General features: G+C 29.6%; 3 protein-coding genes across 3 annotated transcripts; all 3 read right to left on the bottom strand.

Moving 5' to 3' along the window:
* Positions 1-116: 116 nt before the first annotated feature.
* Positions 117-4,374, bottom strand: LOC138943743 (CTP synthase 1-like). The gene is made up of 11 exons (XM_070314678.1): positions 4,209-4,374; positions 2,841-3,011; positions 2,649-2,734; positions 2,339-2,506; positions 2,035-2,199; positions 1,620-1,907; positions 1,429-1,517; positions 1,048-1,346; positions 815-922; positions 422-637; positions 117-217 (listed from the first exon to the last, which is right to left on the bottom strand). Exons 1-11 carry the CDS (start codon positions 4,372-4,374, stop codon positions 117-119), a joined length of 1,857 nt encoding a protein of 618 aa, XP_070170779.1.
* A 1,530-nt stretch (positions 4,375-5,904) lies between these two features.
* LOC138943750 (CTP synthase 1-like) lies at positions 5,905-10,395 on the bottom strand. Its single transcript, XM_070314687.1, has 11 exons — positions 10,230-10,395; positions 8,631-8,801; positions 8,439-8,524; positions 8,129-8,296; positions 7,825-7,989; positions 7,410-7,697; positions 7,219-7,307; positions 6,838-7,136; positions 6,603-6,710; positions 6,210-6,425; positions 5,905-6,005 (listed from the first exon to the last, which is right to left on the bottom strand). The coding sequence occupies exons 1-11, from the start codon at positions 10,393-10,395 to the stop codon at positions 5,905-5,907; spliced, it is 1,857 nt and encodes a 618-aa protein (XP_070170788.1).
* A 1,794-nt stretch (positions 10,396-12,189) lies between these two features.
* On the bottom strand, positions 12,190-16,412 carry LOC138943739 (CTP synthase-like). The gene is made up of 10 exons (XM_070314674.1): positions 16,247-16,412; positions 14,646-14,816; positions 14,454-14,539; positions 14,180-14,311; positions 13,840-14,004; positions 13,425-13,712; positions 13,234-13,322; positions 12,853-13,151; positions 12,622-12,729; positions 12,190-12,446 (listed from the first exon to the last, which is right to left on the bottom strand). The coding sequence occupies exons 1-10, from the start codon at positions 16,410-16,412 to the stop codon at positions 12,190-12,192; spliced, it is 1,761 nt and encodes a 586-aa protein (XP_070170775.1).
* Positions 16,413-17,178: the final 766 nt, after the last annotated feature.

Raw genomic sequence — 17,178 nt, 5'->3', positions numbered from 1 at the left:
TATTTATTATGTTTCAATTTTTAATCATGAATTATGTAAGACTAGAGAAAGACATGTGGATCAGATTATAGGAAAATGGAATGATACAAAATAAATTTGCGATAATAAAATTTCACTCAATGCAAAGTATCATTGAGTTCTGTAATATTACTACCACTTCTACTTGCATTACTAGACAACTGCAATTTTGACACTTTCTCCAACATGTAGTCATCGTCTGTAACAATCAACATGACAAATGAGTAAGTTGGAGAAATTTGCATGCAAATTGAAATTATGTCTAATTTTTACATTAAACATACATTTTGCATATATGTGTGTGCGCGCAATTATATTAATATATATTAATTATACTAATTACGTTAATTTAATATAAATTTTTATTTTTTCATATATCTTTTTCTAGTTATTTCATTATTACCTGATTCATTATCGCTCTGTTGGCGAGGTGAAAATTTACATCCTCGTGCTACATAATACTTCAGTTTGTCTACACTGGCTAAAATTAAACCGAGGAACGGCGGTGAGGGTTTTAAAGGCCTTGATAGATACTCAGGATGAAACTGCGTAGCTACATAATAACTATGTCCTTCCAATTCGGCGATTTCCATTCGTATATTTTCATCGTCATCACGACCTATTAAACAAAATGTTAGACTATATAGAGTATATATATATATATATATATATATATATATATATATATATATATATATATATATTATATTATCTCAATTATGTATAATTAAGATTGTCTATTATATTTACCAAAACTATAACTTTATTGTGTGTGAAAAAATGCAATATAACTCACCTACAAATTTTAAACCAGCTGCTTCTAAATCTGGAACATAATCCGGATTTATTTCATATCTATGCCTATGTCTTTCTTCTATGACATCTTTATTGTCATACAATTTCTCTGTACAGAAAAATATAAAAATAAAATAATATATATATATATATATATATTAAGAATATATCATATATTGTGGCATTGAAAAAAGAAAATTGATCTCAAGTTGAAACATGGATTCTGGTACTTACTTAGGACAGAATTATTGTTACAGAAACGCGTTTGTCTTTTGCCAAGCCTCATAGTTCCCCCCATAATTCCCTGATTGTGCTCTGGCATGTCTATTACCACAGGACTACTAGTATGTGGATCAATTTCTGTAGAGTTCGCCGATTGGAGATTCAATACGTTTCGCGCGAATTCAATGACTGCCGCTTGTAGACCCAGACAGATGCCGAGAAACGGTTTGTTGTTTGTTCTACACCATCGACAGGCCTCCATCTTTCCTTCCAATCCTCTTTTACCGAAGCCACCTGGTACAATAATGCCACTAAACACAACAAATGTATCTTCATTAAAAATTATGGATATAAGAGAAGTACAGAACCATAAAAATATATTGAAATATTTACCTGCTTTTACAAAGCTGTTGCCAAGCCTCATGATACAAGACTGGATTTTCCATTAATGTAATCTGCTCTAGATTAGCAGCTTCAATAAACTGCAATAATATTATTGCATAATCATTCAAAAAATAATAGTACAATATGATTATGTAATATGTATAAAATTATATATATTTCAAATAATTACGACACAGTACCGTCAATTTCAATTTATAACCGGCCTCAATGGCAGCATGTTGCAACGCTTTTGTAACAGAAGCGTAGGAATCCTCGAGTTTTGTATATTTGCCCACTAGAGCGATGTTAACATCTTTCCGCAAATGATCCACGCGATCAGCTAAATCTCGCCATTTTCGCATGAAGAAACGCGGACGCGGTATTCCGATATTCAGTTGCAATCGATCATTGAGAAACTCTATAACGCCTTGATATTCCATAAGAAGTGGTACTCGATATATGGATGTTAAGTCGTGAATAGTGATAACCTGATCAAAATATTTGATGTCACTTAATGTTGATATCAATTAATTACTTACTTTCAAACATTAACAATTTTAATTAATCAATTACGATACAGTTTATTTCTTCATTAAAAATATTTATGATAATTACCTGCTCTGGAGCGACATGACAGAAATTTGAAATTTTTTCTTTGGCAGAATTGCCAATAGGCGTTTCCGATCTACAAACTATTAGATCGGGTGATAAACCTAATCCACGTAACTCCCTCACACTAGATTGCGTTGGTTTCGTCTTGGGTTCACCCGTTGATTTTGGCTAAAAAGTATTTTATATCTCAATAATTACTCAGAAATTATCTTCACAAAAACGTTTAGGGAGTTTCACAAAAATTAATTATGCATTTATTATTGTATGCACATAAAATATAGAAGAGATATGTAAACGAGAATGTAACCTGTGTGTAAAGATTGTAGGCATGTAACGCAGTTACCTGCGGCACTAAAGACACATGGGCAACACAGAAGTTTTCTTTCTTCACTCTAAATTGAAATTGCCTAAATGCTTCTACAAACGGCATCCCCTCTATGTCGCCTATTGTGCCACCTAATTCCACTATGCAAACCTGTAAAGCATTATTAATAAATTATGTAATTAGAATTATATATCACAAATATATAAAGAATATTATGTAAATTAATATTTTTACATATCTTATGGAATTATGTAACATTATATATTATAATAATTCATATTATTAGCAATACCTCTGGTTTAGCTCCATCTTCTGTTACAGACTGATTCGCAACTCTTTCCACCCACTCCTGAATAGCATCAGTGATGTGAGGTACAACTAAAAAATAATATCAATCTTTATTAATTTGTGCAAAAATTGTGTTTTTCTCTCTCTTTCTCTTTCTTATATATAAATATGCGATATTATATAAATAGAGATATACCTTGTACTGTTTTTCCTAGATAATCTCCGTGTCTCTCTTTTGTAATAACATGTTGATAAATTTTTCCCGTTGTTATATTATTGTCCTTATGAAGAGTGATATCCAGAAAACGCTCGTAATTGCCCAAATCAAGATCCACTTCACCACCATCATCGAGTACATAAACTTCTCCTGTTGTACAGAGTAAACAGAAACTTTCCAGTAAGTAACATAAGCAAAATTAAAAAACTGACAGCGGATGTGTCTATAAAAACCCAGTAACATAAGATGTTTCCCTTCGAGGAATGTTTTTACCGCTTACTTGACTGAACAATGGAATGTGGTGATAAGCATCAAGCTTCATTGGACATTAGAAACCATTTCTAAAGGATGAATGAAATTATGCAAACATATTTATATAACAATTACTATACTCTAATAATTAAAATAATTTGTTGATCAATAATAATTTTTAATTGTTCAATCACAGTTAATTGTTTCAGATATATTATTAAACTTTATCTGTATAATAGTTGAAACTATATGAGAAATAATTTAGTACTAATTTGATCCTATATGCAATTAATTTAATCATATATAATTTTATAAAAAATGTTAAAAATGTTATTATATTACTTTAATTTTATTAATAATATATAATATAATTATATAATTTTTAAAAATAAGACATACATCAATTTTAACATCAATTTTAATGTTACTTTTTTTATTGTGCTTTTTCTCTCCAGCTCTACATTTTCTATCTACATTTTTTTGAATGTAGGAAATGCATGTATAGAACCGGAAGATGCCTAAAAACATATTCAGATGGATTCGTATAGTGTAGAATATTTGCGTAGAAAAATAAATTAACTTGGGGCTTAAAATGAATATTCTTCTATTAGTGCACTATATACAATATACACATATATATATATATATATATATAATTACAAAAATTTTGTAATTTATTTCTTTTCTATCGATAATCAAAAAATAGACAGAAAACAGTGATAGAAATATCGGCAAGACGATTTGAATTAAACCTCGCGCAACACACATGTGTATATATATATATATATATATGTGTGTGTGTGTGTGTGTGTGTGTGCGTGTGTGTGTGTGTGTATAACCCTTTATAAATTATATTCAAATGAAAAAAAAATTTCTGTAATGTTAAGAAACGAGAAATCAGGAGCTAGAATCACGGAAGAAGCGATCTTTACGCAATAACGTGCAACTGCTGCGATCGCAATAAAGTCCCGTATCAATAGCACAGGAAATTGAACTCAATTTTATACCGATTGATGTCGAACATGCTAACGAAAAAACCGCTGTTTTTTCAAATATTATGGCACAATGATGTGCAGAAATTAATATCGCGCTCACCGTGCTCGTAGGGCGAGAACGTCCCGGCATCGATATTGATATAAGGATCAATCTTGATGGATGTCACGCGAATGTTACAGTGTTTGAGGATAGTGCCGAACGAGCTGGCGATGACACCCTTGCCCACGCCGCTGATCACACCGCCGGTCACCAGAATATACTTCATGATTTAGCTAACTGATTCTCGATGATTTGAGATGAATATGGATACTCCGCTACAAGTTCGTAAATGTCAGTACAACTTGGATATGAATTGAACCGAACTTAACACTGCACTGTATAAATCGCATCACGGTTCACGATATGTAAAGTATAGCGTTATGCCCGCGCTTGCGCGCTGCAAGATTTTTATAGGGTAAAAGTACCAAAGCTATAGCTTTGTCACAGACTTTCAGTAGTAAAGAAAGATATGTGTATGAGTGAAATTTCTAACCAATAGAATGTGCATGTCCAGAATTGACAAATCAGATTTCATATAACTAGTTGCATATCTAGATATTTGTAAATTTTTGTATTATATACTTTCTTTCATTTGTATCGTCTTTTAATATAGATAATTTTTTTATATGAATTTGAAATTAAAATTCAAACCGCAAAAATTTAAGGTCTCAAATATGAGTAAAATATCAGGCGAACATAATTATAAGAAGAAATACAAATTAAAATTTTAAGTTTTGCAATATTTCAAACATTTTAATTTTATTAATTATCTTTTTTCGTTAATATTATATCAACAAGACTAGACTAGACTATGATAAGTTAATTGTCGCTATAATTCAAAGAATCTTTATAATCATTATATAATTTATAAAAGACAAATCATGTTTTTAGAAAGAGATTATGATTTCGGCTTGTATATAATTAAATTAAATCTTTAAAATCTAGATTCACATATACATATATATTTCATTTGATCTGAAACATATTAATATTTTTATCAATACATACAAACATACAAGAAATTTTTACGTTTAAACATGACATAATTTATTACAAAATATAAAACTTATAATATCTAATAAAATTCGTATTAGGTATACACTACTACATTATACATTATGTACAATATAACAATTGTTTGATATACATGAGATTATAATAAAATTATAATATTTCGGGACACTCTCTCTATCCCTCATCCTGAATACTTTGTACGTATAAAAAATTAGTTTGTCGATATAAAAAATGTAGTTTGAATACTGCAGACTTACAATTGAAATAGTGTATTATAATATCATAAACACTATTTATTCCCTCATAACATTTTAACTTATTAAAATTATATAAATTTAAATCTCTGGTATAAGACGATGTATTAAAATGATGAAATCTATTTTCTATAAGAACCTGTTTACATATATATATTTAACCAAAACATGAGATTTCATAGTAACTTATATGAGATACAGACTCATTCCTAAAGTTATCATAAATTATATATTTGTATTTATAGTTGTTGCTGCTTGTAAGCTATATTAGGATTCTAACTTCTGTTTTCAGTTATAGCAAGATTTAAATTTATATTATTAATATATATATATATATATATTGTACAAATATATACTTATCACATATTCATGTATTTATTATGTTTCAATTTTTAATCATGAATTATGTAAGACTAGAGAAAGACATGTGGATCAGATTATAGGAAAATGGAATGATACAAAATAAATTTGCGATAATAAAATTTCACTCAATGCAAAGTATCATTGAGTTCTGTAATATTACTACCACTTCTACTTGCATTACTAGACAACTGCAATTTTGACACTTTCTCCAACATGTAGTCATCGTCTGTAACAATCAACATGACAAATGAGTAAGTTGGAGAAATTTGCATGCAAATTGAAATTATGTCTAATTTTTACATTAAACATACATTTTGCATATATGTGTGTGCGCGCAATTATATTAATATATATTAATTATACTAATTACGTTAATTTAATATAAATTTTTATTTTTTTATATATCTTTTTCTAGTTATTTCATTATTACCTGATTCATTATCGCTCTGTTGGCGAGGTGAAAATTTACATCCTCGTGCTACATAATACTTCAGTTTGTCTACACTGGCTAAAATTAAACCGAGGAACGGCGGTGAGGGTTTTAAAGGCCTTGATAGATACTCAGGATGAAACTGCGTAGCTACATAATAACTATGTCCTTCCAATTCGGCGATTTCCATTCGTATATTTTCATCGTCATCACGACCTATTAAACAAAATGTTAGACTATATAGAGTATATATATATATATATATATATATATATATATATATATATATATATATATATATTATATTATCTCAATTATGTATAATTAAGATTGTCTATTATATTTACCAAAACTATAACTTTATTGTGTGTGAAAAAATGCAATATAACTCACCTACAAATTTTAAACCAGCTGCTTCTAAATCTGGAACATAATCCGGATTTATTTCATATCTATGCCTATGTCTTTCTTCTATGATATCTTTATTGTCATACAATTTCTCTGTACAGAAAAATATAAAAATAAAATAATATATATATATATATATATATATTAAGAATATATCATATATTGTGGCATTGAAAAAAGAAAATTGATCTCAAGTTGAAACATGGATTCTGGTACTTACTTAGGACAGAATTATTGTTACAGAAACGCGTTTGTCTTTTGCCAAGCCTCATAGTTCCCCCCATAATTCCCTGATTGTGCTCTGGCATGTCTATTACCACAGGACTACTAGTATGTGGATCAATTTCTGTAGAGTTCGCCGATTGGAGATTCAATACGTTTCGCGCGAATTCAATGACTGCCGCTTGTAGACCCAGACAGATGCCGAGAAACGGTTTGTTGTTTGTTCTACACCATCGACAGGCCTCCATCTTTCCTTCCAATCCTCTTTTACCGAAGCCACCTGGTACAATAATGCCACTAAACACAACAAATGTATCTTCATTAAAAATTATGGATATAAGAGAAGTACAGAACCATAAAAATATATTGAAATATTTACCTGCTTTTACAAAGCTGTTGCCAAGCCTCATGATACAAGACTGGATTTTCCATTAATGTAATCTGCTCTAGATTAGCAGCTTCAATAAACTGCAATAATATTATTGCATAATCATTCAAAAAATAATAGTACAATATGATTATGTAATATGTATAAAATTATATATATTTCAAATAATTACGACACAGTACCGTCAATTTCAATTTATAACCGGCCTCAATGGCAGCATGTTGCAACGCTTTTGTAACAGAAGCGTAGGAATCCTCGAGTTTTGTATATTTGCCCACTAGAGCGATGTTAACATCTTTCCGCAAATGATCCACGCGATCAGCTAAATCTCGCCATTTTCGCATGAAGAAACGCGGACGCGGTATTCCGATATTCAGTTGCAATCGATCATTGAGAAACTCTATAACGCCTTGATATTCCATAAGAAGTGGTACTCGATATATGGATGTTAAGTCGTGAATAGTGATAACCTGATCAAAATATTTGATGTCACTTAATGTTGATATCAATTAATTACTTACTTTCAAACATTAACAATTTTAATTAATCAATTACGATACAGTTTATTTCTTCATTAAAAATATTTATGATAATTACCTGCTCTGGAGCGACATGACAGAAATTTGAAATTTTTTCTTTGGCAGAATTGCCAATAGGCGTTTCCGATCTACAAACTATTAGATCGGGTGATAAACCTAATCCACGTAACTCCCTCACACTAGATTGCGTTGGTTTCGTCTTGGGTTCACCCGTTGATTTTGGCTAAAAAGTATTTTATATCTCAATAATTACTCAGAAATTATCTTCACAAAAACGTTTAGGGAGTTTCACAAAAATTAATTATGCATTTATTATTGTATGCACATAAAATATAGAAGAGATATGTAAACGAGAATGTAACCTGTGTGTAAAGATTGTAGGCATGTAACGCAGTTACCTGCGGCACTAAAGACACATGGGCAACACAGAAGTTTTCTTTCTTCACTCTAAATTGAAATTGCCTAAATGCTTCTACAAACGGCATCCCCTCTATGTCGCCTATTGTGCCACCTAATTCCACTATGCAAACCTGTAAAGCATTATTAATAAATTATGTAATTAGAATTATATATCACAAATATATAAAGAATATTATGTAAATTAATATTTTTACATATCTTATGGAATTATGTAACATTATATATTATAATAATTCATATTATTAGCAATACCTCTGGTTTAGCTCCATCTTCTGTTACAGACTGATTCGCAACTCTTTCCACCCACTCCTGAATAGCATCAGTGATGTGAGGTACAACTAAAAAATAATATCAATCTTTATTAATTTGTGCAAAAATTGTGTTTTTCTCTCTCTTTCTCTTTCTTATATATAAATATGCGATATTATATAAATAGAGATATACCTTGTACTGTTTTTCCTAGATAATCTCCGTGTCTCTCTTTTGTAATAACATGTTGATAAATTTTTCCCGTTGTTATATTATTGTCCTTATGAAGAGTGATATCCAGAAAACGCTCGTAATTGCCCAAATCAAGATCCACTTCACCACCATCATCGAGTACATAAACTTCTCCTGTTGTACAGAGTAAACAGAAACTTTCCAGTAAGTAACATAAGCAAAATTAAAAAACTGACAGCGGATGTGTCTATAAAAACCCAGTAACATAAGATGTTTCCCTTCGAGGAATGTTTTTACCGCTTACTTGACTGAACAATGGAATGTGGTGATAAGCATCAAGCTTCATTGGACATTAGAAACCATTTCTAAAGGATGAATGAAATTATGCAAACATATTTATATAACAATTACTATACTCTAATAATTAAAATAATTTGTTGATCAATAATAATTTTTAATTGTTCAATCACAGTTAATTGTTTCAGATATATTATTAAACTTTATCTGTATAATAGTTGAAACTATATGAGAAATAATTTAGTACTAATTTGATCCTATATGCAATTAATTTAATCATATATAATTTTATAAAAAATGTTAAAAATGTTATTATATTACTTTAATTTTATTAATAATATATAATATAATTATATAATTTTTAAAAATAAGACATACATCAATTTTAACATCAATTTTAATGTTACTTTTTTTATTGTGCTTTTTCTCTCCAGCTCTACATTTTCTATCTACATTTTTTTGAATGTAGGAAATGCATGTATAGAACCGGAAGATGCCTAAAAACATATTCAGATGGATTCGTATAGTGTAGAATATTTGCATAGAAAAATAAATTAACTTGGGGCTTAAAATGAATATTCTTCTATTATTGCACTATATACAATATATACATATATATATATATATATATATATGCGTAATTAATTTTATTTGTGTACATATATATTTTATATAGCTATAAAAATTCATCTGACCTCATTCGATAAATCTTAATTAATTATTAAATAGCGTGGCGGCAGCATGCAAAATGGCGTAAGCACATGGCTGAAAATTTTACCGCCATAAAGGCACTCACTTATCGTGGAATTTAATTTAGCGATTTTTATTCAATTTTATCACACAACTGTATGGTTTATTCAGATAAAAAATTTTGTAATTTATTTCTTTTCTATCGATAATCAAAAAATAGACAGAAAACAGAGATAGAAATATCGGCAAGACGATTTGAATTAAACCTCGCGCAACACACATGTGTATATATATATATATATATATATATATGTGTGTGTGTGTGTGTGTGTGCGTGCGTGTGTGTGTGTGTGTATAACCCTTTATAAATTATATTCAAATGAAAAAAAAATTTCTGTAATGTTAAGAAACGAGAAATCAGGAGCTAGAATCACGGAAGAAGCGATCTTTACGCAATAACGTGCAACTGCTGCGATCGCAATAAAGTCCCGTATCAATAGCACAGGAAATTGAACTCAATTTTATACCGATTGATGTCGAACATGCTAACGAAAAAACCGCTGTTTTTTCAAATATTATGGCACAATGATGTGCAGAAATTAATATCGCGCTCACCGTGCTCGTAGGGCGAGAACGTCCCGGCATCGATATTGATATAAGGATCAATCTTGATGGATGTCACGCGAATGTTACAGTGTTTGAGGATAGTGCCGAACGAGCTGGCGATGACACCCTTGCCCACGCCGCTGATCACACCGCCGGTCACCAGAATATACTTCATGATTTAGCTAACTGATTCTCGATGATTTGAGATGAATATGGATACTCCGCTACAAGTTCGTAAATGTCAGTACAACTTGGATATGAATTGAACCGAACTTAACACTGCACTGTATAAATCGCATCACGGTTCACGATATGTAAAGTATAGCGTTATGCCCGCGCTTGCGCGCTGCAAGATTTTTATAGGGTAAAAGTACCAAAGCTATAGCTTTGTCACAGACTTTCAGTAGTAAAGAAAGATATGTGTATGAGTGAAATTTCTAACCAATAGAATGTGCATGTCCAGAATTGACAAATCAGATTTCATATAACTAGTTGCATATCTAGATATTTGTAAATTTTTGTATTATATACTTTCTTTCATTTGTATCGTCTTTTAATATAGATAATTTTTTTATATGAATTTGAAATTAAAATTCAAACCGCAAAAATTTAAGGTCTCAAATATGAGTAAAATATCAGGCGAACATAATTATAAGAAGAAATACAAATTAAAATTTTAAGTTTTGCAATATTTCAAACATTTTAATTTTATTAATTATCTTTTTTCGTTAATATTATATCAACAAGACTAGACTAGACTATGATAAGTTAATTGTCGCTATAATTCAAAGAATCTTTATAATCATTATATAATTTATAAAAGACAAATCATGTTTTTAGAAAGAGATTATGATTTCGGCTTGTATATAATTAAATTAAATCTTTAAAATCTAGATTCACATATACATATATATTTCATTTGATCTGAAACATATTAATATTTTTATCAATACATACAAACATACAAGAAATTTTTACGTTTAAACATGACATAATTTATTACAAAATATAAAACTTATAATATCTAATAAAATTCGTATTAGGTATACACTACTACATTATACATTATGTACAATATAACAATTGTTTGATATACATGAGATTATAATAAAATTATAATATTTCGGGACACTCTCTCTATCCCTCATCCTGAATACTTTGTACGTATAAAAAATTAGTTTGTCGATATAAAAAATGTAGTTTGAATACTGCAGACTTACAATTGAAATAGTGTATTATAATATCATAAACACTATTTATTCCCTCATAACATTTTAACTTATTAAAATTATATAAATTTAAATCTCTGGTATAAGACGATGTATTAAAATGATGAAATCTATTTTCTATAAGAACCTGTTTACATATATATATTTAACCAAAACATGAGATTTCATAGTAACTTATATGAGATACAGACTCATTCCTAAAGTTATCATAAATTATATATTTGTATTTATAGTTGTTGCTGCTTGTAAGCTATATTAGGATTCTAACTTCTGTTTTCAGTTATAGCAAGATTTAAATTTATATTATTAATATATATATATATATATATTGTACAAATATATACTTATCACATATTCATGTATTTATTATGTTTCAATTTTTAATCATGAATTATGTAAGACTAGAGAAAGACATGTGGATCAGATTATAGGAAAATGGAATGATACAAAATAAATTTGCGATAATAAAATTTCACTCAATGCAAAGTATCATTGAGTTCTGTAATATTACTACCACTTCTACTTGCATTACTAGACAACTGCAATTTTGACACTTTCTCCAACATGTAGTCATCGTCTGTAACAATCAACATGACAAATGAGTAAGTTGGAGAAATTTGCATGCAAATTGAAATTATGTCTAATTTTTACATTAAACATACATTTTGCATATATGTGTGTGCGCGCAATTATATTAATATATATTAATTATACTAATTACGTTAATTTAATATAAATTTTTATTTTTTTATATATCTTTTTCTAGTTATTTCATTATTACCTGATTCATTATCGCTCTGTTGGCGAGGTGAAAATTTACATCCTCGTGCTACATAATACTTCAGTTTGTCTACACTGGCTAAAATTAAACCGAGGAACGGCGGTGAGGGTTTTAAAGGCCTTGATAGATACTCAGGATGAAACTGCGTAGCTACATAATAACTATGTCCTTCCAATTCGGCGATTTCCATTCGTATATTTTCATCGTCATCACGACCTATTAAACAAAATGTTAGACTATATAGAGTATATATATATATATATATATATATATATATATATATATATATATATATATATTGTATTATCTCAATTATGTATAATTAAGATTGTCTATTATATTTACCAAAACTATAACTTTATTGTGTGTGAAAAAATGCAATATAACTCACCTACAAATTTTAAACCAGCTGCTTCTAAATCTGGAACATAATCCGGATTTATTTCATATCTATGCCTATGTCTTTCTTCTATGACATCTTTATTGTCATACAATTTCTCTGTACAGAAAAATATAAAAATAAAATAATATATATATATATATATATTAAGAATATATCATATATTGTGGCATTGAAAAAAGAAAATTGATCTCAAGTTGAAACATGGATTCTGGTACTTACTTAGGACAGAATTATTGTTACAGAAACGCGTTTGTCTTTTGCCAAGCCTCATAGTTCCCCCCATAATTCCCTGATTGTGCTCTGGCATGTCTATTACCACAGGACTACTAGTATGTGGATCAATTTCTGTAGAGTTCGCCGATTGGAGATTCAATACGTTTCGCGCGAATTCAATGACTGCCGCTTGTAGACCCAGACAGATGCCGAGAAACGGTTTGTTGTTTGTTCTACACCATCGACAGGCCTCCATCTTTCCTTCCAATTCTCTTTTACCGAAGCCACCTGGTACAATAATGCCACTAAACACAACAAATGTATCTTCATTAAAAATTATGGATATAAGAGAAGTACAGAACCATAAAAATATATTGAAATATTTACCTGCTTTTACAAAGCTGTTGCCAAGCCTCATGATACAAGACTGGATTTTCCATTAATGTAATTTGCTCTAGATTAGCAGCTTCAATAAACTGCAATAATATTATTGCATAATCATTCAAAAAATAATAGTACAATATGATTATGTAATATGTATAAAATTATATATATTTCAAATAATTACGACACAGTACCGTCAATTTCAATTTATAACCGGCCTCAATGGCAGCATGTTGCAACGCTTTTGTAACAGAAGCGTAGGAATCCTCGAGTTTTGTATATTTGCCCACTAGAGCGATGTTAACATCTTTCCGCAAATGATCCACGCGATCAGCTAAATCTCGCCATTTTCGCATGAAGAAACGCGGACGCGGTATTCCGATATTCAGTTGCAATCGATCATTGAGAAACTCTATAACGCCTTGATATTCCATAAGAAGTGGTACTCGATATATGGATGTTAAGTCGTGAATAGTGATAACCTGATCAAAATATTTGATGTCACTTAATGTTGATATCAATTAATTACTTACTTTCAAACATTAACAATTTTAATTAATCAATTACGATACAGTTTATTTCTTCATTAAAAATATTTATGATAATTACCTGCTCTGGAGCGACATGACAGAAATTTGAAATTTTTTCTTTGGCAGAATTGCCAATAGGCGTTTCCGATCTACAAACTATTAGATCGGGTGATAAACCTAATCCACGTAACTCCCTCACACTAGATTGCGTTGGTTTCGTCTTGGGTTCACCCGTTGATTTTGGCTAAAAAGTATTTTATATCTCAATAATTACTCAGAAATTATCTTCACAAAAACGTTTAGGGAGTTTCACAAAAATTAATTATGCATTTATTATTGTATGCACATAAAATATAGAAGAGATATGTAAACGAGAATGTAACCTGTGTGTAAAGATTGTAGGCATGTAACGCAGTTACCTGCGGCACTAAAGACACATGGGCAACACAGAAGTTTTCTTTCTTCACTCTAAATTGAAATTGCCTAAATGCTTCTACAAACGGCATCCCCTCTATGTCGCCTATTGTGCCACCTAATTCCACTATGCAAACCTGTAAAGCATTATTAATAAATTATGTAATTAGAATTATATATCACAAATATATAAAGAATATTATGTAAATTAATATTTTTACATATCTTATGGAATTATGTAACATTATATATTATAATAATTCATATTATTAGCAATACCTCTGGTTTAGCTCCATCTTCTGTTACAGACTGATTCGCAACTCTTTCCACCCACTCCTGAATAGCATCAGTGATGTGAGGTACAACTAAAAAATAATATCAATCTTTATTAATTTGTGCAAAAATTGTGTTTTTCTCTCTCTTTCTCTTTCTTATATATAAATATGCGATATTATATAAATAGAGATATACCTTGTACTGTTTTTCCTAGATAATCTCCGTGTCTCTCTTTTGTAATAACATGTTGATAAATTTTTCCCGTTGTTATATTATTGTCCTTATGAAGAGTGATATCCAGAAAACGCTCGTAATTGCCCAAATCAAGATCCACTTCACCACCATCATCGAGTACATAAACTTCTCCTGTTGTACAGAGTAAACAGAAACTTTCCAGTAAGTAACATAAGCAAAATTAAAAAACTGACAGCGGATGTGTCTATAAAAACCCAGTAACATAAGATGTTTCCCTTCGAGGAATGTTTTTACCGCTTACTTGACTGAACAATGGAATGTGGTGATAAGCATCAAGCTTCATTGGACATTAGAAACCATTTCTAAAGGATGAATGAAATTATGCAAACATATTTATATAACAATTACTATACTCTAATAATTAAAATAATTTGTTGATCAATAATAATTTTTAATTGTTCAATCACAGTTAATTGTTTCAGATATATTATTAAACTTTATCTGTATAATAGTTGAAACTATATGAGAAATAATTTAGTACTAATTTGATCCTATATGCAATTAATTTAATCATATATAATTTTATAAAAAATGTTAAAAATGTTATTATATTACTTTAATTTTATTAATAATATATAATATAATTATATAATTTTTAAAAATAAGACATACATCAATTTTAACATCAATTTTAATGTTACTTTTTTTATTGTGCTTTTTCTCTCCAGCTCTACATTTTCTATCTACATTTTTTTGAATGTAGGAAATGCATGTATAGAACCGGAAGATGCCTAAAAACATATTCAGATGGATTCGTATAGTGTAGAATATTTGCATAGAAAAATAAATTAACTTGGGGCTTAAAATGAATATTCTTCTATTATTGCACTATATACAATATATACATATATATATATATATATATATATATGCGTAATTAATTTTATTTGTGTACATATATATTTTATATAGCTATAAAAATTCATCTGACCTCATTCGATAAATCTTAATTAATTATTAAATAGCGTGGCGGCAGCATGCAAAATGGCGTAAGCACATGGCTGAAAATTTTACCGCCATAAAGGCACTCACTTATCGTGGAATTTAATTTAGCGATTTTTATTCAATTTTATCACACAACTGTATGGTTTATTCAGATAAAAAATTTTGTAATTTATTTCTTTTCTATCGATAATCAAAAAATAGACAGAAAACAGAGATAGAAATATCGGCAAGACGATTTGAATTAAACCTCGCGCAACACACATGTGTATATATATATATATATATATATATATGTGTGTGTGTGTGTGTGTGTGCGTGCGTGTGTGTGTGTGTGTATAACCCTTTATAAATTATATTCAAATGAAAAAAAAATTTCTGTAATGTTAAGAAACGAGAAATCAGGAGCTAGAATCACGGAAGAAGCGATCTTTACGCAATAACGTGCAACTGCTGCGATCGCAATAAAGTCCCGTATCAATAGCACAGGAAATTGAACTCAATTTTATACCGATTGATGTCGAACATGCTAACGAAAAAACCGCTGTTTTTTCAAATATTATGGCACAATGATGTGCAGAAATTAATATCGCGCTCACCGTGCTCGTAGGGCGAGAACGTCCCGGCATCGATATTGATATAAGGATCAATCTTGATGGATGTCACGCGAATGTTACAGTGTTTGAGGATAGTGCCGAACGAGCTGGCGATGACACCCTTGCCCACGCCGCTGATCACACCGCCGGTCACCAGAATATACTTCATGATTTAGCTAACTGATTCTCGATGATTTGAGATGAATATGGATACTCCGCTACAAGTTCGTAAATGTCAGTACAACTTGGATATGAATTGAACCGAACTTAACACTGCACTGTATAAATCGCATCACGGTTCACGATATGTAAAGTATAGCGTTATGCCCGCGCTTGCGCGCTGCAAGATTTTTATAGGGTAAAAGTACCAAAGCTATAGCTTTGTCACAGACTTTCAGTAGTAAAGAAAGATATGTGTATGAGTGAAATTTCTAACCAATAGAATGTGCATGTCCAGAATTGACAAATCAGATTTCATATAACTAGTTGCATATCTAGATATTTGTAAATTTTTGTATTATATACTTTCTTTCATTTGTATCGTCTTTTAATATAGATAATTTTTTTATATGAATTTGAAATTAAAATTCAAACCGCAAAAATTTAAGGTCTCAAATATGAGTAAAATATCAGGCGAACATAATTATAAGAAGAAATACAAATTAAAATTTTAAGTTTTGCAATATTTCAAACATTTTAATTTTATTAATTATCTTTTTTCGTTAATATTATATCAACAAGACTAGACTAGACTATGATAAGTTAATTGTCGCTATAATTCAAAGAATCTTTATAATCATTATATAATTTATAAAAGACAAATCATGTTTTTAGAAAGAGATTATGATTTCGGCTTGTATATAATTAAATTAAATCTTTAAAATCTAGATTCACATATACATATATATTTCATTTGATCTGAAACATATTAATAT

This window comes from Polyergus mexicanus, unplaced genomic scaffold, assembly GCF_030449975.1.
Source record: "Polyergus mexicanus isolate NDT 795.1 unplaced genomic scaffold, iyPolMexi1.0 SCAF_37, whole genome shotgun sequence".
NCBI classification, from domain to species: domain Eukaryota; kingdom Metazoa; phylum Arthropoda; class Insecta; order Hymenoptera; family Formicidae; genus Polyergus; species Polyergus mexicanus.
Note: the sequence above shows the minus strand (reverse complement) of the source record. Positions and strands in the feature narration are given on the sequence as shown.

Coding starts and splice junctions, on each gene's coding strand:
- LOC138943743 (XM_070314678.1), bottom strand. CDS start 4,374: ATGAAGTATATTCTGGTGACCGGCGGTGTGATCAGCGGCGTGGGCAAG. Junction 1,518..1,619: donor GTTATAAATTGAAATTGACG/GTACTGTGTCGT, acceptor ATATTATTGCAG/TTTATTGAAGCTGCTAATCT. Junction 1,347..1,428: donor CAACAGCTTTGTAAAAGCAG/GTAAATATTTCA, acceptor TGTTGTGTTTAG/TGGCATTATTGTACCAGGTG.
- LOC138943750 (XM_070314687.1), bottom strand. CDS start 10,395: ATGAAGTATATTCTGGTGACCGGCGGTGTGATCAGCGGCGTGGGCAAG. Junction 7,698..7,824: donor GTCATGTCGCTCCAGAGCAG/GTAATTATCATA, acceptor TATTTTGATCAG/GTTATCACTATTCACGACTT. Junction 6,006..6,209: donor ACAGAGCGATAATGAATCAG/GTAATAATGAAA, acceptor TGATTGTTACAG/ACGATGACTACATGTTGGAG.
- LOC138943739 (XM_070314674.1), bottom strand. CDS start 16,412: ATGAAGTATATTCTGGTGACCGGCGGTGTGATCAGCGGCGTGGGCAAG. Junction 14,540..14,645: donor TCTAGGAAAAACAGTACAAG/GTATATCTCTAT, acceptor ATTATTTTTTAG/TTGTACCTCACATCACTGAT. Junction 13,152..13,233: donor CAACAGCTTTGTAAAAGCAG/GTAAATATTTCA, acceptor TGTTGTGTTTAG/TGGCATTATTGTACCAGGTG.